The following is a 26,474-nucleotide window of genomic DNA, read 5'->3' as shown; positions in this document are numbered from 1 at the left end:
TTATTAAAAATACATGCTAAGGGAAAGTAATTATTTTCCTTTTGAACCTCCTGTGCTGAGTTAAAAAAGGGTCACGTGAAACTAAACACTGATAAGTTCTTAGCATCAAGAGAAAGTGAGACGACTGTCATTTCTTAGTCAAATATGCAACAAAAAAGAAAGCACACCACGCTCCAAGTTAAGCTCTCACCTTACCTTCTTCTCCGATTTCCATTGTTTCCTGAGGGCCTTGTTATCTGAGTTGACACGATCTGACAGTGGACAGTTCCCATGAGTAGCATAAGGCACAATGGTCCAAGCACTTCACTCACGCTCACAATAGGCATCATGAGATATAAAACGATCGCTGTAACTGCAGAGGATTGAAAATGCAAAGCAGTTGTGTGCTCCAAAAAAGCACACCCTAGTAACTGCACATGCTTCCACAAGCTTTCATTTCTAAAAGAACTAATAAAAGTAAATAATTTCCTAGAACATTTGACTTCTGGGTAAGTGAAAAATAACCCTACTGGAAACATTTTGCAAACTGGCAGCATGAAAATCCAGACATCCCTAGAGGGCTTCCACCATAGCACAACCAGATGCCACGTACAGCAGACATGGGTGTTTTAAGACTCATTTTAATTTATATGTAAAGAGTCTGTGTGTGTACCATGAACAGTGTCAGATCCTCTGAAGCCAGTTATAGGTTTTCATGAGCTGCCCAGCACTGAGTGCTGGGAAACAAACTCAGGTTCTATGCAAGAACAGCAAATGCTCTTAACTTCTGGGTCATCTGTCCAGCCTCCAAAGAAGATAGTTCTGAACTATTGTTCGACTCAAATGAAAATTATTCCCAAGGCCAGAGAGTATCTGGAAAGCAACTCCTCAAGTTTTGACTCAACTACCATACAGCATTGCTTCTTTTCAATATAAATTATATACAATGTAAGATTTTCAAAAAAATAAAAATGAAAAGTAAGGTGATATCAAAATCATCTATAAAACTTAACTCTCATCTTATATAAACAGTTCTGGTGCAGAAAGGTTAGCACTAACCCAGTGGACCAAGATCCTTGTTGGATAAATCCTCAGCAAATGCTGACGAGGGTTGAATTTCAAAGAGAACCAGTTCCCAACATGATAACAACAGATTATTCATGAACTACATCCCCGATGAATATAGAAATATTCTGTATAAACTCTAGAAAGCAAGCACGTACACATACAAAATGGAGCTGTATTCAGGCATTCTTGTAACTTCTTACCCTCTGTTATTTAACCTCTGTCTGGCAGATCTGTCTCATGATTGCTTTGCTTTGGTTTGCTTGCTGCTTAATTAGGTTTCAGGCCCGCTGTTTGTGTTTCTCCACCCGGTTCACTGTAAGACCTTCTTCAGCACGCTCTTCAGCCACACCTCATACTCTCCCTCTTATTCCTGCATCTTCTTTCTCTCATCCTAACACCACCCTCTTTTTACTTCTTAATCATAACTATTCACAGACTTAACAATTCCTCCCTGCGTCTGGAGGGGAGAGGGAAGAAGTCTTAATGGGAGGAGGTGATAGAATACATGTGATAAGAAAGTGGGGGGAGGGGCTGGGGATTTAGCTCAGTGGTAGAGCGCTTACCTAGGAAGCGCAAGGCCCTGGGTTCGGTCCCCAGCTCCGAAAAAAAGAACCAAAAAAAAAAAAAAAAAAAAAGAAAGTGGGGGGAGACAAGCTCTTGTGCAGTAGGGGAGGAGGACTGAGGGAAGGGTAGGAGAAGGGATGTGGTGATGGTGGTTAAACCAAAGACCCTTGTTGGATAAATCCTCAAAGGGTGGCCCCAGACCCAGCCAATAAAGGCAGCAATGACTGGACTCAGTAGGTTTTCAGAACAAAAAGAAGAAAATATGAGGTTGGATGAGCATTTGAAAGGATCCATGGGGAGTTGGAGGGAGATATACAATCAAACCTAACAATATATGTGTACAAAATTCTCAAATTAATAAATTTATATACATAATTTAATAAAGTTATATGTGTGCATGCTCAAGATTTAATGGCATAAAACTAAACATGCTCAACTATCCCATTACTGTTCAGATGGCTTTCATCTATAATACAGAGTAAAATTATATGCTTATAGACAGACCTACCAAAGAATTATTTTAAAACAAATTTATTTTTGACTTAATTTTCTTTTCCTTGTTGTTTGTTTGTTTGTTTGTTTGTTTGTTTGGTGTTTTTGTTTTGGAGACAGGGTTTTACCGTGTAACTAAAATTGGATCTGGCCATGAACTCACAGAGATCCATCTGCTCTTCCTCCTGCATGATGAGAGTAAAGGTGGGGGCCACCACGCCCAGCTAAAACAATTTATTAGATTTATTTATTTTGTATGAGTGTTTTGGCTGCATGTATTTGCCATATGTATGCCTGCTGCCCACAGACATAGAAATGGTTATGAGCTGCCAGGTGGGTGCTGGGAATTGAACTGGTACTATTGACCACTGAGCCAACTCTCCATCCCTTCTTTCTGAGTTATTCCCAGTAAATGTTTGGCTTCTATACTTAGTTTTATACCAATATATCTAGTGTGATGGCTGGTTTTATATCAACTTGACATAAGCTAGAGTTATTTGAAAGAAGGGAACCTCAATTAAGAAAATGTCCCCATAAGATCCTGCTGTAAGGCATATTCTTAATTAGTGATAGGGGAGGGTCCAGTCCATTGTGGATGGTACCATCACTGGGATGATGGTACTGGGTTCTATAATAAAGCAGGCCATGAGGAGCAAGCCAGTAAGTAGCATCCTCCACAGCCTCTGTATCAGATCCTCCCTCTCGGTTCCTGCCCTGTTTGTGTTCCAGTCCTGACTTCCTTCAGTGATGGATTACAATGTGGAAGTGTGAGCCAAATAAACCCTTTCCTCCCCAACTTGCTTTTAGTCACGCTATTTCATCATAGCAATAGCAACCCTAAGACATCTAAGGTAGCATTAAAAAAAGTCTTAAGGAAGAACTGCAAGTGGAAAAGATTTAAAGCCCTGCTTTAAAGACCCATATGAAATGGTGAGTAAGCGCCTATTGTGTTCAGAAAAAAGTAATCATCATAGTTTATTCCATTCTTGAGTTACCTTGCATGAGGTACAGTAGCAGCAACCAAACAAAGATTCTGAGAGAGGTAACCTGAATCCACCAACTGCTGAATAATGGGAAAAACACCACTCGAACAAGGCCCTTCCGAGTGAGCGACGTCCATGGAATCTCAGGCTTGGCTTTGGCAAATGTTGAGCCTTTAAGCAGTCAATAAACAAAAAGTAAACATTTATTTAAAATGCATAAGAAGCATGTCTATGCACTGTACAGATGGTCACTTGTCACCTTACATTAGAAATGAGAGTAGGATAAAAGTCAGCACATGAACTGGTCAGCTAAGATGCTGGCAAGACTTTGAGATGATCTCACCTCTGGCACAAGGACAGATGTTCAAAACCAGGAAGGCTCTCCTGAATGGCAAACAATACATTCCTCTTAATTATACATCAGTAGTCTCCAAGTTCAACTTCCTTTCCTCTCTACTAAGACCATGCTAGCTACATGACCACATGCATTAAAGCAAAGGAAGAAAGGGCAAACACTTAAATGATGATGGAGAAATGTTACCTCTGAAAATAACTATGCCAACAATATAGAGACAACACCTAAAACTATCCTATGGTACTAGAACGAAATAACATAGCAACAAACTAGGTGAAATGAACTAGCCTGCAATACCAGTATTTGGGAAGCTGAGGTGCGAAGATTGATCTTGAAGCTTAAAAAAAAAAAAAGAGGGAGAAAGAAGGAACAATAAAGAGGGGAGTTGAGAGAGGGAAGAAGAAAAGAAGAAGGGAGGAAAGATGGGGGGAAATACCAGTTTGGTTTCTGTTGCTGTGATGAAGCACTAACCAACAGCAACTTGGGAGTAGAAGAGTTCAGTTCACCTTATACTGAGGAAAGAGCTCAGGGAAAGAACCTGGAGGCAGGAGCAGAAGCTGAGACCATGGAGGAAGTAAGTACACTGCTTACTGTCTTCTTCCCTTGGCTTCCTCAGCCTGCTCATACATCCAGGACCACCTGCCCAGGGGTGGCATCTCTCAAGAGAACTGGGCATTCCCACGTCAATCATTAACCAGAAAATGCTCCAAAGGCATGCCCACAAGCCAATTTGATTGAGAGGTAGTTCCTCAATTGAGGTTTCCTTTTCTCAGGTGACTCTACTTTGTTAAGATGGGAGAGGAAAGAAAAAGACTACATATATATGTATGTGTATTAAAAAAAAAAATCAACCTCCCCACTCACCTCTGATTAAGTCAACATCAATCAAGTCTGGTTTTATATGGCCCATTTTTTTTGGTTTGTTTTTGAAACCCTATGATAAAACGAAACAATAACAGAAATGAGCCAAGAAAACACAGTTCTTTCAAGAGTAAAAGATAAAACTTCTTTTTGGTGTGATAGCCAAGCCTGTGAGGTGCATCAGAGGTACTGCTGCTGTCTGGTCTCCTAATCTGAGCACTCTTTACAGAGTCCCATTCTTTGGGGAAACTCAAGCCATGCACTGTAATTACCTTCTCTTGTGCACAATGTCATCAGTTTTTAATTTATCAGAGTAGAGCTTAAAAACTTAGGGCTTCATAATAGGATAGTTAAGCTTGGGCCCCTCCATTACAAAAATCAAGTGTCAATACTCAAAAGTGTTTTTTCTGGAGTCTCAAGGAATCCTCCAAAATTCTCCTTGCTTGAGAGTTATGGGCTGGGCAATTCTGGGTGGGAGTTTGCAGATTAAGCTAAAGAGTTTTATTATCTTGCTTTGTAGTGAACTTCTCCTGGAGCCTCTTCAATACATTTTATCCAAGGTAATACCCCAAGTTTCCAACTCAAGGGCACTGTTGTCTTTTATGATACTAGGGAATGGAGGTCTAACCTTTCTGCATACAAACTCCACCCAATTTCTATTTTTCAGGCCCAGAGTTCATCTTTGTCTTGGACAAAACAAGATGCCTCCACAGTCTCAGACTCTCAGGAAACCTGTGGGTAAGCTAGCTGTCCACTCAGTATTCTCCTGAGACCCAATTTATATCTATAAGGAATTTTATCTAAGAGGTTCCTCTTAAGTCCTATTTCTTAATATTGTGATGTATCCATTTAATAAAATCCATTTATGCATTCACTTTATGTAATTTAGCCATGAACATCTTTTCAGAGAACAAAAAACAAAACTGTTCTAGGACTTGGTCTTTATTATTTCATATTAAGTAGCTTAATCAGCCATGTTATTCAATGCAAGAATTCTAGAGTAGTTGCAACCTCAAGTTTCCAATGGTTCACTGTTACTTCAGAGAGGTGGCATTTCCTGTTTTCTCAGGTTGTTAGAGGAAAACTGAGAATCTGAAAATCACAATAACCTTGCCATATAGTAAGTATATATTTGTGAATTATCTTTTGATTTTATTCCAAACTTTTGGTTTGTCAAACACTTATTGCTATTAATTTTGTAAGAAAGAAATTTAAGGTAGAATGATGGTTCAGTGGATAAAACATTTGCCACTCGAGTGAGAGGACCTGATTCTCATCCCTAGAACCCATAAAAAGCCAGACCCATATCACACCTTTATAACCCCAGCACTCCTGTGGTGATGTAGGAGGCAGAAGCAAGAGAATCCTCAGCTTACAGACCAGGTGTTGGGCATACAAATGCCTAACAAGAAACCCTGTCTCAGACAGTGAAAAGCAAGGGATGATACTTAAAGTTGTCCACAAACATGCTGTGGTACACAGAGACCACACTCACACAAATACATGTATGCTGCATGTGTCATATATACATTATGGGGAGGGGGGAGAGATGACCTCAGAGGTTATGAGTATTTGCTGCCCTTCCAAGCAACCAGGCTTTAGTTACCAGCACATACATGGCAGCTAACAACCATCCATTCCTCCAATTCCAGGGAATCCAGCATTCTCTTGTAGTCTCCAAGGATAGCCATGCATGTCATTTATAGACATATATTCAGGCATGACACTTGTCTTAGTTAAGGTTTTACTGCTGTGAAGTGACACCATGACCACAATAACTCTTATAAAGAAAAACACTTAATTAGAGCTAGTTTACAGTTTCAGAAGTTTAGTCTGTTATTATCCTGGTGGTATGCAGACAGACATGGTACTAGAGAAGGAGATGAGAGTTCTACATCTTCATCTGAAGGCAGCAGGAAGTGAATGAGTCATACTTCCTCCAACAAAGCCACACCTACTCCAACAAGAATACACCTCCTAAAAGTGGCATTCTCTATAGGCCTATTAGGGTCATCTTTACTCATAAACAAAATAAAACTTAAAAGTGAGAAAAAGATGAATTTTAACTTCTGCTCAACCATCAAAGTTAGTGTAAAAGGTTAATAGCATGTTTGCTCTGCAACAAGATGACCTGAGTTTGACTCTCTAGGTCCCACATAAAAAGCTAGGCAGTGCCTGTAACCCCAGCATTAAGAGGGAGACAGACTCCCAGAGCTCAATAGCAAAGGTCTATATAACAAGGTTCCAATACAATGAGAGACCTTCTCTCAAGATAAGTCAGAGAAGGAGAGCAAGACACCTAAATTCCTACTGGGAACTCCTGATGCACACCCAGGGACCCCACAGCTAAAGAAACCAAAGCCCAGAGATCCAAACCAAGTTAGCCTCAGTCTTAATCATTACATATCCTGTGTCTAATACATGGAACCAAATGCATCCCACAGCAAAAAGGAGATTTTGTTGGAGATGAAACAATATGGCTTGACCTTGAAAGCTTCAATGAATAAACCCTGGGAACTGTATGTGATTTCCTCATTGGTTGCATGCAATCTCTATCCTCATAGGTAAAGACTGAAGGAAGGAAGTGAGATACTTCTGCATCCATTGCCTGTGTGGCAGCCTGCACCCTCCCACAGTAAGCCCTAACAAAAGCCCTAACTGTGATACCATGTCACTAGTTTGAAAGCACCTTACAAAAACTACAAAAACCCTGGACAGGTTACTGCAATTGGGACACAACCCCTGACTTATCACCTAAAGGAGGGAACAAAACACTGGTCAAACTGCCACCATATGGATGTACTGTATATGTACTAGTGAATAAAAGAAACAAGTGAAGCTCTGAAATTCCTACGTGCTCAATTTTCATTTTATTGCCACTAAAAGAATAAACCTACAATAAAGTCTGGGACAAAGGGGGAAGCAACCTTGGACTCCTTAGTGTACACTGTGCTATGGTTTGGATCTAAGATGCTTCCCCATGAGCTTAACATTTTTTCACCTGTTAGTGGTGACAGGGCAGGGGTTAGGGGGATGGAAACTTTAGGAGGTGAGGCTTCAATGTAGTAAGTCAGTCTCTGGTGATGTGTCATTGAAGGTTATACCTGCTCCCAAGTTCCTTCCTCACTTACTGCTTCCTGTCCATAAGGTGAGCCCTCTCCTACTCATGCTCCTGTTTCCATGATGTTGATCCTTACAAGGAGCCCAGAAAATGGAGCCAAGAGCCCATGAGCAAAATAAATCATTTCTCTTTTTGTTGTTTTATCAGAAATGGTGTTAGAGAAGTGAGAAAATAATAAGAGAGCATACTGTCAATGGCAAAAGTAACGGCATGTAGAATACAACACGATGAGGACTTGTGTAACACACATCTAACTCAACTCACATTTAAAAGTGAAAAAAAAAGCCAGAGAAAGATTTCTCAAGGAAAATAATGCCTGGGGATCAAACTCAGGACTTCAGGCGAGGTGACACGAGCGTGAAGTTGCTGAGTCACCTCATGCCCCACTTCTTGAGTGTCTTGTTCTTGAGTGTCTTTGTCCATGTTCGTTTATATTGTTTAGAGATCTGGTAGCAACTTTTTGACTAAATTTATTTTGAGTAATTTTTTTCTTGCTCTTTTGTTTGTGAACAGGTGCTCTATCACTGGGCTATACCCGTATCCTTGCCTTTTCACCTGTAACTTTTTTTTGACCTTCTAGTTATTCTTCAAAGACTTTCTAAAGTTGGTAGATGAAACTTCATATTTACAAATTATTTTTACAAGTGTTGCATTTTTAAAATGGGATAATGAGTATATAACAGATGAGCCTTCTCCTTAAGAGTGACAGGTAAACATATTTTGATATATGTGTGCAGATGGTCCCCTTAAGACTGTTCAATTTAGGGCTGGAGAAATGGCTCAGTGGTTAAAAACACTGTCTATTCTTTCAGAGGTCCTGAGTTCAATTCCCAACAACCACATGGTGGCTCACAACCATCTGCAATGGAATCTGATGGCCTCTTTCGGTGTGTCTGAAGACAGTAACAGTGTACTCACATAAAATAAATACATAAATCTTTAAAAAAAAAAAAAGACTGTTCAATTTAAATACTATCATCTTTAAAACAGTGGAAGACAATACACTCCAAAGAAGTTATACTTCAAATTTGAATTTTGTTCTCTTCAAAGGCTAAGAAGATGCAGTACAGTGCTATCTTGTGCCAATAGGTAGTTATAGCTCCCGCCACCATAATATCACAAGGGTAAACAGCACACACCATGCTATGGCCACTGTTGCTAAGCTTCATGCTCAGGTTAGGTGCAATAGCCAGACAGCATTTCAATTTATAACAAGTCTGTCAAGAGCTATTACATTCATTGTGGAATGAATTAACATGCAGTATTAGTTCATATGGTTACCATGGGGGTGGGGGGGATGCTGTATACACTCAAAATTTCTCAAAAATATATGAGCTATAACTGGTATGTTATATACTACATCTCTTAAACTTAATCCAGGCTCACTTTTATGGTGTCTAATTACTTAAATTTACTAATTAGTGGATCTTCTCCTGTTTATTTAGTCAGTTATGGTCAAGGCCTTGATATATAAACTATACTGATTTTGAAATTGCAATCTTTCTACCGCAGCTTCCCTCCCAAGTACTGATAACAGGCATGCACCACCCATTTTAATATTTTTTCATCTTTATTAACTTGGGTATTTCTTATTTACATTTCGATTGTTATTCCCTTTCCCAGTTTCCAGGCCAACATCCCCCTAACCCCTCTCCCTCCCATTCTCTATGGGCTTCCCCTCCCCATCCTCCCCCCATTACTGCCCTCCCACCAACAATCACGTTCACTGGGGGTTCAGTCTTGGCAGGACCCAGGGCTTCCCCTTCCACTGGTGCTCTTACTAGGCTATTCATTGCTACCTATGAGGTTGGAGCCCAGGGTCAGTCCATGTATAGTCTTTGGGTAGTGGCTTAGTCCCTGGAAGCTCTGGTTGGTTGGCATTGTTGTTCATATGGGTCTCACATTTTAATTCTTTAAAATACTATTATTGTTCCTCTTTTTCTCTTTCCCTTTCCTTCATGTTTCAAATATTTCATGAACTTTATCCATTTATATTTACACACGGATCTACAGATTTACACTAACTTGGTAAATTCAAGTCAGTGCATTAGATACAGCTTTCTGAACAGTACCCTGCACTGTATAGGGGCCGGCAACCATTTCACTCTTCTGACTAGTTTCTACAGAAATCCTATCCTCCTCTTTAAGAGGGGATAGCCTGGCCAGCAGGCTCATTTGATCCTAAGTACTAGAGCATCACTCAGCTCACATTTGATTTTGGTATAGAGCACAAACTGTCTCAGACTACCGAAGAGCAAGCTCCAATTCTGTCTTCAGAGAGGAAGACAATAGTTATGTGGACTATGGAAGGTTTGAGGGTGTGTCTGTTACCACCACACATATGCTCCCAGGGTCCTGACTTCGGTTCGCCCTAATACCAGCACACTGACCCGCTGAAGTCTTTCAGAAACTGAACACAGAGCTTTTACTGGTTTTCTATTGGCTTTCCCTACAACACTCAAGAGTTTACTTTCTTCACTTCCCATCTACTTTCAGAACTGTACTGAAAGCTCTCATCTCATGAAGCCTCCTCTGCTAGTCTCCTACCTCAGAGCTGAGCCCTTTCTCTTACTGCTGTATCTGTAGATGTTTCAGGACAATGCTGAACAGAACTTAGTGCATGCACTTCACCTGTCATCTTTAAAGAGGAGGCTCATTCACACCCTTCAGCACTAAGAATAAAACACAACGAACAGCTGAATTAGCCTCTGAACCTCACTAGTCTTTCTTTTCTACATATAAAGTTGTGTCACTTTCAAATAGTATTTTTGTTCTTTCTCAATTGGCTAGAAAAGAATTTCAAAACAAAGAAAATATTTATTAAACTGTTTTATTCATCTTAGGAAAAGCATATTAAATAGTCTTATTTTGAAAGACTAAATTGATCTTTATCAATTACTAAATACTAAAATAGTATCAGACATTTAATATAATCTCTCAATTAAAACATTGGAAGAAAATTTGTTTTACTGCATGGTAAAGTATATGTAAACATTTTGTATACTCCATATTTTCTCCTATCATTTGTATAATCTTTTTTAAAAACCATTTTTTTTTGGTTCTTTTTTTTGGAGCTGGGGACCAAACCCAGGGCCTTGCGCTTCCTAGGTAAGCGCTCTACCACTGAGCTAAATCCCCAGCCCCTTTAAAAACCATTTTACTGAGGTATAATTTATATATTATTAAATTCATCCATTTGAAATGTACAGTTTTAGTAAGTTACTTAGAGTTTGGGCAAGTTATTTAGAGTTTTAGTTTTAGTAAATTCATAGTTACAATCATGATTATACTCAATACTTAGCACACAGCCATCACCCCCAAAGCTTCCTTTGAGCCTGTATATTAGTCCAATTTTCATTACTATAATGTAAAGTCTGGGCAGCTTTATAAAGGCAGGGGGGAGGGGTGGTTCTTATTTGTAGTTGGAAGGAGTAAGCCCATGTCTAGAGACAGCCTTCTTGTTGATAACCTCAAAGCAGCACAGAGCATCACATGGAAAGAAAGCAGGCTCATGTGTTATCCAAGTGTGGCTCTCCCTGTTCTTACAAAGTCACTAGGAGCCAAACATAGCCACTCCACCTGACTTTATCTGATCCTAATAAAGTTCCCAAAGGTCCCACCTATAACAAACACAATAGGATCACCTTCCCACTTTCCTAATACTTCACAATTCAAATTAAATTTCAACACATGAAACCCTGTGAAGGAGGCTCAACAACAGCCTATCTGCAGAAATCCCTGTTCCTAAGAGACATCAAAAGGCAACCACTGATCTGTTTTCTATCTTTGTACATTTCTAGAAATTTCCTATCCACAGAATTATGTAAAATTGCTCTCCTTGTATAAGTCCTTTCACTAGGCATATTATAGAGGTGTAATGCATCTGTTGATTCCGTTGTACAGAAAGAAGACACGGGATTAAGTATTCACCATTTGGGGTACATATGAACAGAACTGCTTGTTTTCATTTGCCTTGTAGGTACCCAGAAACACATAATCATGTGAAAAGCATGCATTTAACTTTTAATAAACCAAACAACTTTCAGTTTTCCATGCCAACCGATAGTTTCTGAATTCTCAGGTTTTTATACCTTTGCTTGCCAGAGTAGGTCTTTTTAATTTAGCTATTCTATTAGGGGTACAGTGGATCTTACTGAGGTTTTAATATGTACTTCCCTGATGAATAAGGTAAAGCATCTTTTCATGTCCCAACAGATTCATTTAGTCTTTGATAAAATGTCTGTTTAAGACTTTAACCATTTTTGGGGTTGGGGATTTAGCTCAGTGGTAGAGCACTTGCCTAGGAAGCGCAAGGCCCTGGGTTCAGTCCCCAGCTCCGAAAAAAAGAACCAAAAAAAAAAAAAAAAAAAAAAAAAGACTTTAACCATTTTTTCAGTTATTTCTTAGTTCTTTGTATAAGTGATTTGAAATTTTCCAAAAATGTAGCTTTGCCTCTTCCCTCATATCCATTGAGATGGGGTCTTACTATGTTGTCCACTAGCCTCTAACTCCTAGGCATAAGCCATTCTTTTGCCTGAGCCTCCCAAGTAGCTGCGACTTAAACAACAAGTGTATGTGACAGCATCCTTTCTTTCACTAAATGATATGTTTCACTAAAAGCTTTTAATTTTTGTAAAATCCAGTGGATTGTTTTCTTTGTTACTAGGCCCGTGTATAGTGAGGTGCCACCAGCAGAGTATGGAATAGGGAGAACAACTGCAAGAGCTTTCTTTCCTTCCCACCTTTTGTGTCCTAGCAATTGAACTCAGATTGTCAGGCAAAGCACCCAACTACCTAAGTCAGCTCCTGGACTCTTTAGGACTGTTGACAATATGCAAGGCCTCTCTAGGTAACCCTAACTGGTCTTGAACTTACAATCCTCCTGCCTTGAGTGTTAGAATTTCAGGCATGCAACACTATATTTTTTTCTTTCATATGTGTTTATAAAAAGACTGCCAATTTAAAGGTGACAAGATTTCCTATAATTCCTCCTAAAAATTTATAGTTTAACTTCTTATACTTAAATCTATAATCCACTTTTATATTATATAAAGTAAGAATAAAAGATCATTTTTATAGTTTATCCCCAACTGTTTTGGCACCATATACTGAAAAAGACAGCAGTGTCCTAGTTAGCTTCCATGTCAACTTGACACCTCAGTTGCCTAGAGTCCTCCGAGGAAATCTCACCTGAAGGACTAGCCAGAGATCCTCAGCCCTGTCTTAACTGATGACTTATATGGAGGGTCCAGTTCACGGTAGGTTGTGGTGGGCCTGAAGCTTTATAAGAGAACTAGCTGCACACAATGAGCCTGTGAGCAAGCCAGTGAGCGGAAAGCAGTGTTACAGCTCCTGCCTTGTGTTCTTGTCCTGGTTTCCTTCAGTCGTGATCTCAAAGTGAAAGCCAAATAAACCTTCTCTCCTCCACATGTTGCTTTTGGTCAATGTTTTTATCACCAAAAAAAAAAAAAACTAGGATGATGAGCATCTTTGTTAAAAGTCAATTTATAACAGAGCATAGTTAGCTTACACCTCTCCCATCATCACTGTCAAGGCTGAGGCAGGAGGATTATGAATTCAAAGACAGCTGAAACTACCTAAAAAGGCCTACCTAGGTTACATAATAAGACTCTTGTATCAAAAGATGAAAATCATATGGTGGTTCACAACCATCTGTAACTCCAGCTCCAAGGGAGCCAATGCTTTCTTCTGGCCTTCGTGGCTATCAGGCACACATGTAGTGTAAATACATACAAGTGGGCAAAACATCCACACATATAAATAAATAAATAAATAAATAAATAAATAAATAAGCAAGCAAGCAAATAAATAAATCTAAGATTTTTTTAACAAAGTGGTAGGAATTTATTTCTATATTTTTCTTTTCTGTCCTATCAATTTATCAATCATGCCAATACAATACTATTTCCCTATTTTGTTTACTATAGATTCATACTAAATTTTAACATCAAATTATATAAGTCTTCCAAATTTGACTTTTTGAAGTTTATTTTTAATATTCCACATTCTTTGCAATCCATATACATTTCAGAGCCAGCTCCTTAGTTTCTACCAAAAACGGGTGGCTGGAATCGTGAAGGCATATTATTAAAATATACAGAGAAAAAAGGGATATTTTAACAATAATGAATCTTCTAGATCATGAATGAGCTCTGCTGCTCAATTTATCTGAACCCTCTCTAACATTTCAGATAAACAATGTATAGTTTTAGGATGTAAGCATTACATTTTCCATACAAAACTCATGCCTAAGTATTTTTTATCTTCTATTATATACTGATTAGAATTTTTTTTTAAGCTTTACTTATCTGGGGCTGGATTTACTTAACTGGCTTAGCGGTTAAGAGCACTGACTGCTCTTCCAGAGGTCCTGAGTTCAATCCCCTGTAACCACATGGTGGCTCACAACCATCTGTATTGTAATAGGATCTGATGCCTCTTCTGGTGTGTCTGAATTTACAGTGTACTCATATACATAAAATAAATAAATATATTTTTTAAAAAAAAAGATTTACTTATTTGTATGTATATGAGTGTATGTGTCTGTGTACAAACCTACAGGCCAGGAGAGCATGAGATCTCAGGGCTAGAGTTACAGGCATTGTTTGCTGGATATGTCATGGGAGTAGTAAGAATCAGAACTCCAGGTCTTCCCAAAGCAAACTTAACTGCCGAGTTCTCTCTCCAGCCCACTTCTTTGGCTTTTCTGATATAGGATCTTACTGTCAACAACACACTCATGGCAGTCTTCCTGCCTTTGCCTCTCAAATGCTGGGATATTTTCTCAATTTTGCTTGCAGATTGTTATAGCTAATACTTAGAAACTTGAGTGATTCTTGTACTCTGACCTTATATCCAAAGACCTTGCCAAACTTACCTGTTAGTAATTTTTTATAGGTTTCCTAGAATTTCCTAAATATGTGATTAGGTCAACAAAAAAGACAATTTCCATTTCTTTCCTACTTGGTATCTTTTCATTCTTTTGCTTGCCTTATAGCACGGGCTAGGATCCATGATTACATAAAAGTATGAAAATCAGTATTCTTGCTTTTTCCCTGACAATGGGGAGAGTGGTTTTTATCCATTAAGGGTGACATTTGTTGTAGGCTTTTTTCCGGCCTTTAGTAAGTTGAGGAAACTACTTTTAACCCTTATTTCATCATTATAATGCAAAGAATTTTGTCAAGTGTTTTTACTGGGTCTATTGAGATCACACGGTTTGATTCTTAATTCCATTAGATACATTAGTTTATTTCAAATGTTAAAGTCAATGTTGTACGGAAGTAAAGTATTGTACACCTTTAATCCAGAGCCTAGGAGGCAAAGGCAGGAGGATTACTGCAAATGTGAAGCCAGGCTGGTCAAATTATTGAGTTCCAGGCTAGTGAGACCTGTCTAAAAACCCATATAAAAGATAAAAGTACTTTCCTATATAAACAGTATTCAACCACAGTAGATAAACCATTGTTTGTTGCTAAAATAATGGTGTTAATACTTTGTTAAGAACTTTCATTCCTCTGTTCACAATTTGTTTTCCCACATCTAACTAGTTTAGGTGTCAAGGTAATCCTAGCCCTTGGGAGGCTGGGCAGTGGACACCAGCCTGCACCACTCATGCCACACAGCAACATCTCATCTCACATCCTTACACACAGAGCTCTTTATCAGTTCTCTTCAGAACATAAGTTCTGAGTAAAACTCATTTACAGGTTGTGACGCCATCTACACACTCCACTGCAATCACACTGGGATACTTGCCTGCTCATTAAAAATAGTCTTATACTTCTGTTAACACTTCTCCCCTGTGTTCAACATCTTCCAAAATGTCTTAAACCAGCAAGTCAGTAAGAGTTTACCAAAGAGTTATTACCATTTTTTCCATCCAAGATTAATGTATCATTTTTAAAGCTGTTTAAAATTTAGATTATTTTATGTGTCAAAAGAGGGTGTCAGATTAGATTATGTTATGTGTTATGAGTGTTTTGTCTGCATGTGTGCATGTGTACCATGTAAATACTTCCATGCCCACAGAGGTCAAAAGAGGTTGCCAGATCCCCTGGAACTGGAGTTACTGAGGGTGTGAGCTACCACATGGACACTAGGAACAGAACCCAATCCTCTGGAAGAGCATAAGTTAGGTGCTCTTACCTGTCTCTCCAGTGCCCTTTAAACATTTAAACTATACTTTTATAAATGCACTTTAAAAAAATTTTAACATATCATTTATTATTTTTATTTTTGTTTGTTTGTTTAACCAAACTAAATATCTTTTTGAAAACAGTTTTAGTTTTCTCCCACTATCCTGAACATGAAGGCAGAAACTGCCTTTTTTTCTTTTTCAGGACATTCTAAAAAAATTTAAGGTCTGTTTTTTCATATATTTTTTTACCATGTCTTTCCCCTAACTCTTCCCAGACCCTACCCCACCTACCAACGTAAAGTGTTTTACATTGGCCCCACTATTCCTGTGTCCCAACATTCTTAGTATTTACTACTAGTGTGACACATTAGCTGTGACACTTCCACTAAATAAACACACTTTAAGGAGCCGTTAGGTAATGACCCTAACAGAGAACAATGGAGGGGTCAATTCTGTGGAGCAACAACAGGCAAAGCAAGATGCTCTGGGAGCAGACACAGGTAAGAATCCCTGCCTTTGAGCCCTAGGCATACACACAGTCAACAAGGAACTCTGACAGAGTGCACTACAAGGCATATGTTAAGAGGCATGGAAATGAGAGGTAAGAAAATCCAAAGGATGACAGGAGGTGTCTTATTCTGCAACAGGGAGTAAAATCCTTTGAAAGACTAGGAGACCAAAACCTGAACAAAACACATGCATCTTTAGGGATCTCAAGGCTACAGGTCACAAAACAATATCAATTTCCCAATCCAGCCATTTCTATTACACTACTGATATGGCTTAGCAGCTCACAGAAGAATAAACAAGACCATTACAAAATGAAATCTGGGCTATTCACCTGAACCCCATCCTCAATTAATGAAAGGGAGGACTGTACAACATTGTAAAGGTAGCTGTGTCCTGTTTAGCTCAAACAAACTTTTATGTGACTTGCTTATAAAGAAATGTTTCCTGAGAATTGGTTAAATATCAAAGACATTTAGAGGTCTAATCTGATCAGTGTAACTTAGATAAGTAAAACACTTTTATGTTGTACTTACCCATGTTTTTAAAGTGTTGGAAAAGGTCTGCACCAAATCTTTTCAAGAGTCCTAATCTAAGAATGTACTGGTATTTAGAAATGATTTCCAAAGCAAAGATCCTAAATCTAGATTTACATTCTTTTCTTTGGGCTTTTCCTCAAGGCAACTCAGCAACTACTCAATGACCAATCTGCACGGACACCAGTGTTTCTCTCTCCCATATAGTGACTTAGATACTAAAACCTAACCCTCCCCTCCACTATTACAAATTAACCAACAGTTTTCAGTTATTTGGTTAACATAAAGAAACTGAAAATGGTGCTCAGTCCCTTAAGTAACTGAAAAACTTGAAGACTTGCCTCTAAACCAGGAATTAAAAAAATATATATATATACTATAAACTATATACATTATATGTGGGGGGCCAAGGGCTAGATGTAGGTCAAATATAAATTTTATTTGGCTTGCATAGTGGCAATGATGATTATGAGGAGAAGGAGGACAAAGAAGACAAAGAAGAAAAAGAGAGGAAGAGGATTGCTACCCCCTTAAAAATGTGGCTATTTCTTTGTCAAATGTGTTTATTTTCAGCTTCTCTCCAATAAAGGTCTGGCAATACTGGATCTGAACTGTCATACGGTAAAAAACTCACCAGAAATAAGAAGCCACCCCCCATTTCTCTGGGACATTTGCTGCTGCGTTCACACACATATCAACTGTTCTCTATCACTACTCATGCACTGCTGGCTTCCTTATAAAACTCGAAGGGTAAAAGAATGCATACTTGGTGGACAGATGCATATTTTAAAGAAGTATGATCCTCTCTTCTCTTTAAAGCAGTAACAAAGCTAGAATCAAAGAAATCAATTTACCTTAATCTGAGTCTGTTCGATTGACTTTTCCCATATCTGCTGATCATATGCTCCAATCTGAAATAAGGAGGCTTTTTAAATGATGCAAAGGCAATCTTTGTCTCTAAGTCAAACTTCGCAAAGCCATGAATGAATTAAATATGGTATCTGGAAAGTGGGTTTCTACCATAGTAAGTTAATACTCCCCGGGGACATTTCAAAAAAAAAAAACAAAAAACCTCAATCTAAAAAGTTAAAAAAAGCAACACTCCAAATATTTTACACTGAAGATCGCCTAAAATTCCACTCCCTAAAGAAAACATCCACAGGAATATCAGAGAGGAATAAGAGATAAGGAACAGCTCAATCAGACAATAGTAGCAATCTGAGCCATGCAGATAAGGATTTCATTCTTGACTTTATAAAAAAAAAAAAAAGTGAAAAGACTGATAATTTGCAAAGCATTGTAGTAGTTCGTGTATGCTGCCTAGAGAAAGGTGACTTACATACAGCTCATTTCCTGGAACCTAAAACTGGGATTATAATGACTTTGCACATCATTTTTTACAGTTATGTTGAGATATTATATAATACCATGTGATATTACCAAACTTAAGGAAAGTTGACAATACTATTTAAGGGAGTTTTCTGCAGGAAGTATGGTTTACAAATAAAAACTACTGTTGTTACCTTCTTCTGATACCATGATATAGCATCTCTCTCATTTGAGGCCATCTGTCTCTCCAGCCAGAGAGTGAGATCTCACTGAAAACGAAGGAAATGTGTCGATAAGTCCGGTTGTTTCAGGTCATTGTCCCGTTAGGGTTTTGGCTTAAAATCTGCTTCTCTCGCCCTCTCCATGAACTGCTCTTTCTCGGGGTGTTCACCAGGAAGAGGTGGGGGAGGGGGAAAATGGGCGCAGCAGCAACCGAGAAGCCTCTGCACCATCCAGCACAAGTGTGGGTGCGGGGACACCAAGTACCCGAGCTAGCCTCCCGCTCCCTCCGCCTCCCTGCGGCCGGCTCACCTGGTGCCCGCTGCCAGGCAGGCTGGCGGCCGGGCCCCCGCTCCTCAGTGACCCCCGCCGGACCGAGAGGCCGGGGGCGAGGCGGCGGGCTGGGCAGGCCGCATCTTCCCCCAGAGGCCCGGCCGCCGGCGGGGCCGTTACCATGGAGACCGCGGCGGCCGGCCCAGCCCCGAAGGCAGCCGGCAGCCCAGCGCCCGCAGGGCGCAGTCACAGACGCCGGACCTAGGCGGCCTCAGAACCGGCCATGAGAGAAGCCAGGAGCCAACTGGGAAATGAGCAGAAGGAAGCGGGAAGGGTGCCTTCGCCAGCCACCTCGACACCCGCAAGGGCTGGAAGCCGGCAGACAGCCCCGGGCAGGAGCAGCGGCGCGCGTCGTCCGTGAGGGACGAGCGGCGGCTCCACAAGCTCTTGACGAGACCAGCCGCTTCCGCCTTCCGGCTCCGCCCCCGGTCGCCTTCCCGCCGCTCTGGCTGCCAGGAGGCAGAAGCTGACAGTCCCCTCGCGGTAACCCTCGACGATTAACGGAAAGCCACCTCAGAAACGACCCTCCCAGTACCCGTCGATTCCCGGGAGGCCGGTCTCGATGTTCCAGAGGTTCCTGTGCGGGTCTGTAGCATTTAGCGTGGTGTTTACTTCATTTTCTTGTCTCCTTTGGGTGGACGAGCTCACAAACTAGTGCGGGGTACGAGCCTTCCGCACGAGTTCTCCGTTCTTGTTGGATGGACAAATGGTGAATTTGCGCGGCCTGGAACGTGAACAGGTGGGCTGTGGCCTAGCGGTTCCTCCCTCAGCTCTCAGCAGCTCTGAGACAAAGGCTTTCTGCTGCCCACACAAGACTATGGGGATGCACAGAGCTCGGACCGCACTGAGTCTTCCCCCAAATCGGAGAAAATGGTTGTTTTTAGTGATTCAAAGAGAGGTCTGGAGTAAGGGCAACTGCACTCTAACGTAAATATATAAATGTATACCCACAGGGTTTCTAAGCTGTTCTTCATACACCCTTAGTCTGTGCACCCTTAGTGGCTTGTTTCCAAGGGCCACTGTCTTCAACTTAATTAAAGCGTTAAGTCCTTTCTGTCCTAGACACTAAGCATTTAGTTTATGTAAGCTAAAAATGGATGCTATCACTTAGGCAGTCTCCGGCTTATAGGCATTTTTATAAGCCACTAAAACCCCGTCAAATGAAACTTGTCCATACTGTAACACATTGACTAAGATATAACACCCATAGGAATAATTTTTTTTTAATTACTTCACCCATATATTGGCAATGGTCCCCACTGCTTTTACCTCTTAACTGTTAAGAGTTAAACAAAAAGCTGTTATGACAGTGCAGGGCTGGAGAGATGGCTCAGCCTTTAAAGGCTAGGCTCACAACCAAAAATATGACTTAACAGTCCCTTCAGTGCTGCTGAACAGTGTAACTCAAGGCAACAACCAATTAATTTTGGCAAATGACCAAAAAAACAAAAACAAAAACAAAAAAAAAAAATACTTTAAGCCCTAAACTTAACACTACTAATGAAAGTGTTTGACTTCACTGCTGAACACCCAAAAGAGGTTTTTCTGGGCTGTGGACAGTACTTTCAGGAAGAGAATTAGTCGTACAGTTGTAAATTATTTTCCAGGAACCCTGTTAAAATTTTTCAGTGTTTAAACAGGATGCTGCTGTGTAAGGCAGAGCTTTGAACCCAAAAAAGCATTCAGGCTCCAGCTCCCAATAATGAACTGCCATTTTAGAAAATTGATTTAGCAAATCTGTTTTCTCACCTGTGTTCTGGAGATAATTACCTCCTATCTGTGAGAACTGATGAAATACCCCGAGACGCCTTCTAAAACCTAAATGCTGTCAGGACAGGCACTTTAACTACAGAGTTCACCCAAAGCGTAGTAAGGAAAAGAATGATGCATCCTCTTGTATTCCATACTCTATCCACATCTGAAAGTAAGCGCCATCCTCATTAAGCCATGTGTTTTCACAAGCCTCTGGTGCTCTAACGACACATAACCAATTTTAAGCAGCAATAAGGACAACTATCACAAAAGTTTCATTTTTCTTCTAAACTAGTTGTACCTCAACCTGGGTATCTCTAACCCTTTAGAAAAGTCCAAGGTTTTCTTCAAAAGCTTAAAAATAAAATGGTACAAAGAAGGGGGGCAGGTGTGTGTGTGTGTGTGTGTGTGTGTGTGTGTGAAAGTGTGAAAAGATTAGTACTCTACAAACAGGGTGCAAGCAATGAGAACTCCCATTGCTATTCATTTTGAAACATCAGTAAAGGACAAATCAGACTTTGTTTATTAAAAAAATACTTTACAGGAAAAAAAAAAAACCTATGCATTCCATTGTCCTACTTTACAAAGAAATAGCTTCACAATTTAACACACTCAGACAGCTACAAAAAGCACTCTGTTAAAAGAATTATTATTCACACAAATTTAGATTTAAGACTATTCATTAAAAACCTTTTTAAACACTTGTTAATGTCAATAAACAAACTAAGGCCACACAAACGCAAATAGTCCGCCAGGCAAATTAAACATTTCTATATGCAAAGACCTCTTAGATAAATTAAAGCCACAGGAAAAAAAGTCTTAGCTGCCAATCAAAATGAAGTTTAGTCACAGAAAACACTATTACATGAAAATTTACAACGTGTGATAGTAGTACATAAGTATTTCTTCAGAGAGAATTGAAAAGTGCTATATTTTAAGAGACACTGGTCTCAACTACATGCACAAGTGGATCCTAAAAAATTTATGAAGATTTTTTAAATGGAAGGCCATAATAATTATGGATACTTGCTTTTAAAGCAACAGACTTTCAGGATGAGGATAAGTCCTTTATGCACTTAAGAAAAACACTGGTGTTGTGTATCTCCTACTTGCATGACCAGTAAGTACGGCTACAGACTGTCTTGAAAACATGAAACTTAGCACAAATGTGAACCTCTGGCATGTGCTACTGAAAGGATGGAACTGATTTATTAGAAAAACAAACTCAGTAATTCTAATTATCCTTAATGATGCAAATAAATTTAAAAGGCAAATACAGATGAAAAAATAATGGGCTAATATTAATGATAAAGGATATATTCACTAGGAACATATTTTTGTGGATTTTGGAGTCTTGTTCCTATATTAACTTTCCTTCTAGACAATATTTATACAGGGGGGGAAGCAATAAGCAAAAGTTTCTCAAGTCATTAGGTGAGATCTTTATGCCTGTTAAGACTGATACATTGTTTCCTAAAGTTTAGCAAATGATTTCAAATAAGCTCCTTTCCCCATACAAGAGCTTGTAGTATTTGTGAACTGATAGTCCAACTGTTTCTGAGGGTACAGGGCACTTTCCAAAAGTCTTACAATAAAAATAATGTACCAGTAAAATTTGTAAGTACTGAATAAGCAAAGTACAATTAAGCCTAAGAGTTCATTTTTCAAGAGTTAAACTTTGGAAGAGGGAACCAATATACAGGTTATTATTGCTTTATGAATTTGGGACACCTCTCAGAATCGTAACCCTAACTCCTATCCTATCCTGATTATTATAGAATGACCTCTGGGGCAGGGGAAGACATTTATCCTTTTAACAGTTACCATAAAAATCATTCTATTTGCTGCTAGGAATATTAATTTATTAGGTCCTTTCGATTAGCATATTTTTAAAATATCCCTCTGATCCACAAAGTACTAAAATGTATAGCCACATTCTGCAAGTAATCTCAAGGGTTGGCACAACAGATAACATACCAGAAAGGAAGATCAGCTTCCACTGCAGTTACAACTTCTCTGCCACCACTACTTTACAAACCAGAGGATGCCAGGCTGTTGCATGCCTCACCCCACCAACCAGATAGTTTAATGATTTAGAAAAGTTGCCATCATTTGTATCACTCAACTAGGACATAGTTTTGAAAGCAGCAAGAAACTCAAAGCTTCTGCTTTTATATTCATCAGTCTTTAAAGCATGCTATCAAAATCTAATACTCACATAGGACATTCAGGGTTTCCAGATACATTACTAGCTAAATGTTTCTTTCCATTCTATTGCAATCTAATATACAATGACTTCATTAGTACATGATTTTCAACATTTTTATATTCTTTTAATATGTTTATACTGGAGGTGAGGGTAGAATGTTTTGTAAAAGGAAAATGGAGATTTGCGTTTGATTGTAGGTCTTTGCAGATCCGCTGGTTCCTGAGTGATTACACAGTGCTGGCTGTCAGGAGACAGTCTCCTTGTTTATTAGTAATGACCAGCTTAGATGACAGGATGGCATCTGCTGGATGGCAAGTGGGAGATGGGGAAATCGGATCTTGGAAGACAAGAAAAACAAAATAAAACTTTTTGCGTTAACAACTTTTTCTCTTCATGATTATTTTTAAAAGCAAATGTTGCCTGAGAAGAATTTTTCTTTGCACAGCCTGGTAAAGCTTTATGAAATTCTTCTGGACAGAAAAAAATAAAAATAAGAAATAACCCAAACCCATTCGTTTTGTGATATACCCCTTTTCTCCACAAAATAACAAAAATACCCTCAAAGGTCCCTTAAAAACTAGTTTGATAAACTAGAATTTACCCTAGAATTTATACACAGGATTTAAAAACACCCCTGTAATAATCACATTACCTTTCATACCATTCTAATTACCTTATTTACAAAGATAACTAAAAGCAACATCACTTCCAATTCATAAATGGTTTACATTGGAGTGTTTCCCTATTTATTTGTCTTCATCCTTTGTAACAGAGAATACATACATATACATATATATAAGGAATAATACAGATTCTAACTAATCACTGTAGTATTTGCTGATGGTTACTTTTCTATCGGTTTACACAGTGACCTCTATACTTTGCTAATATGCATTTAACTACACAACAATATTGCACAAAGTAATATTTATATAAGATTTAACCTATTTCAGAATATTTTAGAGAAAATTCATATTTGATATTTCCAAAGATGCAGCTAAGTTTCCATGGTGACAGACATAATAAAGCAGCATCTTTTTCTTTTGCCTATGTTAATGCAAATATTTCAAATCTCACCATCCAGGAAAAAAAAAAATCAAATTGCACTGTAACCAGGTAGATACAAGAATCTGGTCTTAGGTGTGGAGAGTACTCTTCCTTTAGTAAACAAAAGGCCTACTGAGTTGTTAACTAAGAGAAAGTATAAGGCATAGCACATGAACATTACAAAGTAAGAGACCACACTACTTGGATGAAGGAGGCCTGTTTGAAGAAGGGAAAACAAAATAAATATCCAGACACTAAGTTTCAGCCTACCTGAAACTCTAGGATGGAAGTCTAATGCCTGTTACTAGAAAACAGCAACATGGAATAACTGTGAACAAACCCAGGTATCAGCCAGATAAAACTGTAAATTGTTTCAAAAGTAGATGCCAAGTCACAAGAATAGTTGCTCCTAAGTTTGATGCTCAGCTGTGGCAGCCCTCATCAGTAAGACTGATGCAATTCTCTAACTTTGATATGAGGATACTAGGAAGCAGAACAGGTCAACATTATCTCTTTTGCTCAAAATAGCCAGTATAGTTACCATATATCCTAGAAAAGATGAACCATGGATAATGAATGGCCAATCTTTAGATTTTTGTTTGTCATCTTTAGAGTTTTGTTTAATTGAAATATCCACTGGGTTTTAAATAACAGACACAAAAAGACGGCCTGGATCCGAAAGTGCTGTGCTTCCTCTTTTGCTAAAAACCAGTTTTCTTTAGAGACCATGTCTTCTTTGTGGTTAGAATTAAGCAACTCACTTGTCCACGTACCAGATGCAGGAGCCTTTCCTGCAACCAATACCATTTTACAGTGGAAACTAATGGAGTGCCATGAAGACACAAGTACTAAACCATAAATCTGCTTTCTGCCACATAAACAAGTATGGCAAGAGACAAGGAAAGATAGAATCAAGGGAAGTAAATACTTTACCAAGTAAGAACCTGCTATTCCAGAGAATTCTTGTTCTGATTTGAAGAAGAGATTGAATTGTAACCTCACACCTTAAAACAGAAAGTAGCAGCAGACCCACTATTACATACTGTACTAACGGGATAAGATACAACTCTTAGCTTTGCATAATCTGTGTAAAAAAGATATGCTTGACATTTGTGGAATGTCATTTCTCTTTATAGAATTATAGGCAAGATTTCTCCAATAAAACTTAACTTAAGCCAGTTATAAAACTATAACTTCACATCAAAATTTAAAAAAGTTAAAAAATGTGTTTGAATATGTACATAATCACACAGGAGTGCTTGGATGTGCCTGCAGACTGTGTTGTTGGTCAGAGTCCAGTCTGCTCTCCACCTTGAACACTGGAATAGGCTGGGTCTTCAGATCCTGTAGATGAAGTTCTGATGGAAGTGGGAAAGACGATGAAGCAGTTGTCAAAAGCTGCATCTCTGTGCATCTCTCCTCAGATTCAGTTTTTATTCTCACACACTGGGAGTCAACTTCTAAACCACAGTCCATGTTGGAATTGCTCTCTGTGTTTTGAGCGGTTTCCACAACAGGGTGGTATTGTTTAAGCCTTATATGCCAGGCTAAGCTGCACACTGCTGACACTGTTTTGAACTGATGAATGACATTTCTAGGGATGAAGTAGATATCATTGTCACAAAGCTGAATTCTAGCATAGCGAATGCCTTCTCGCCTCATTTGGTTTAGTTTTGCTTCATCCACCCACTGAACACACTAAAAAGAAAGGCAAAAAATTACATAAAGCATTAAAACCTGTAATAATCCAAACAAAATATTCCAATACACACAGAAAAAGAATGGTAAACTAGGTTCAAATAAATCAAAGTTAGACAGTTTGAGAGAACACAGTAACTGCTGGAAAGTCTTTTTCTACATATTTTACACTTCTCAGTCATAAAATACTGTTGATGGCCTATGGAATCAGTACATTCTTAAAAACTGCAGCTAAGTATCAGTATCTTTACCACACATAAAGGCAGCATTTACTTTTCTCCTTCACATCTTCTGACATTTTGCAGCTGAGGCCACAGTACAGTGAGGTTACCAAGTGAGACTGCTTCTAGCCAGAAGTGAGCAGCTGTATCCTTAACCATCCTCGGCGCCCCCTCCATCCACAAGATTTGAACTCTAGAACCATCCTCTAACACACACAGAGTTTAATACAAATAAAGTTCAATTTATTGTCCATGAAACCAATTATAAAATAATGGATCTAGATGCAGCTTCCAATATCTCACTCACAGGGTAATGAGAACCCAAGATTATTACCTGGGAAACTGGAGGTTCGTGAAGGTCCAACTGAAGTCTCTGTACAACATCAGTAAAATCCTCAGCATGAAAACAAATCACATCTTTGGTTATGCGAGGCTGATCGCTCCTAATATTAATAAAATAAATTTAGGGACGAGATCACAATGGAAGATGACAATTTCAGTTTTCCTGTTTCTAGAATGCTACCATTAGCAAATAAGTAAATAAAATGCCTATCTCCTAAGGAAAAGATTGTACTTGCTTCATAATCAGTTTTTAAAAAATAAAAGCAAATCAATAAAATGATTTTTAAACAAAAATCAGGGCTGGAGAGATGGCTCAGCAATTTCAAGCAGCAGCTGCTCTTCCAGAGGTCCTGGGTTCAATTCCTAGCACTCATACATGGCAGCTCCCACCTGCAGCTCCAGTTTCAGAGGACCTGGCACCCTCACAGAGATACTTGCAGGAAACTAAAATGCACATAAATCTGTTTTTCTAAAAATCAGGTCAGTTATTAGAAATTGAAACAATAATGACTAAAGTGAATAGTTTTTGCTAGCCTTGCAGCAACCTTTCATCCTGGTGCACAACCTACAATCCCAGCAACTTGGGAGGCTGAGGCCAAGACGAGGATCCTTAGTTTGAGAGACCAGCCTGACCTTGACTAACAAGTTCAAGGCTGAACTGCATAGTGAGACCCTGGATCAGAAGATTTTGTTTTTG

At 39.0% G+C, this 26,474-nt stretch overlaps 2 protein-coding genes and 1 long non-coding RNA gene across 17 annotated transcripts in view; 1 reads left to right on the top strand and 2 right to left on the bottom strand.

The window, feature by feature from the left end:
- Phtf1 (putative homeodomain transcription factor 1) overlaps window positions 1–18,889 on the bottom strand; it is a 64,867-nt gene extending 45,978 nt beyond the window's left edge. For 7 of the 13 annotated variants that reach the window (XR_015659438.1, XR_015659439.1, XR_015659441.1 and 4 more), the window contains 6 exon segments: window positions 18,488–18,889; window positions 18,151–18,225; window positions 17,482–17,538; window positions 4,306–4,375; window positions 3,099–3,257; window positions 196–352 (listed from right to left, as the gene is read on the bottom strand). Coding sequence is in view for 6 of the 13 variants with exons in the window: in NM_001191102.2 (NP_001178031.1) it covers window positions 196–352; window positions 3,099–3,257; window positions 4,306–4,375; window positions 17,482–17,538; window positions 18,151–18,195 (488 nt within the window). In the remaining 7 variants the exon portion in view is untranslated. 13 annotated transcript variants of the gene reach the window in all.
- LOC134485663 (uncharacterized) lies at window positions 2,224–7,154 on the top strand. The gene is made up of 5 exons (XR_015676705.1): window positions 2,224–2,307; window positions 4,823–4,862; window positions 4,970–5,040; window positions 5,372–5,422; window positions 6,867–7,154. It is a non-coding gene; the product is annotated as an uncharacterized LOC134485663 (long non-coding RNA).
- Window positions 18,890–20,744: 1,855 nt separating the features above from the next.
- Window positions 20,745–26,474, bottom strand: part of Rsbn1 (round spermatid basic protein 1) — a 53,953-nt gene continuing 48,223 nt past the window's right edge. Inside the window, exons 6-9 of one of the 3 annotated variants that reach the window (XM_087624585.1) lie at window positions 25,770–25,878; window positions 24,758–25,214; window positions 24,450–24,484; window positions 22,718–22,806 (exon numbers count right to left, since the gene is read on the bottom strand). In XM_087624585.1, coding sequence (XP_087480711.1) covers window positions 24,762–25,214; window positions 25,770–25,878 — 562 coding nt within the window. In that variant the 3' untranslated portion in view covers window positions 22,718–22,806; window positions 24,450–24,484; window positions 24,758–24,761. 3 annotated transcript variants of the gene reach the window in all.

This window comes from Rattus norvegicus, chromosome 2 (assembly GCF_021556685.1).
Source record: "Rattus norvegicus strain SHRSP/BbbUtx chromosome 2, alternate assembly SHRSP_T2T, whole genome shotgun sequence".
Taxonomy (NCBI): Eukaryota; Metazoa; Chordata; class Mammalia; order Rodentia; family Muridae; genus Rattus; species Rattus norvegicus.
This window is presented reverse-complemented; position numbering and strand designations above follow the sequence as displayed.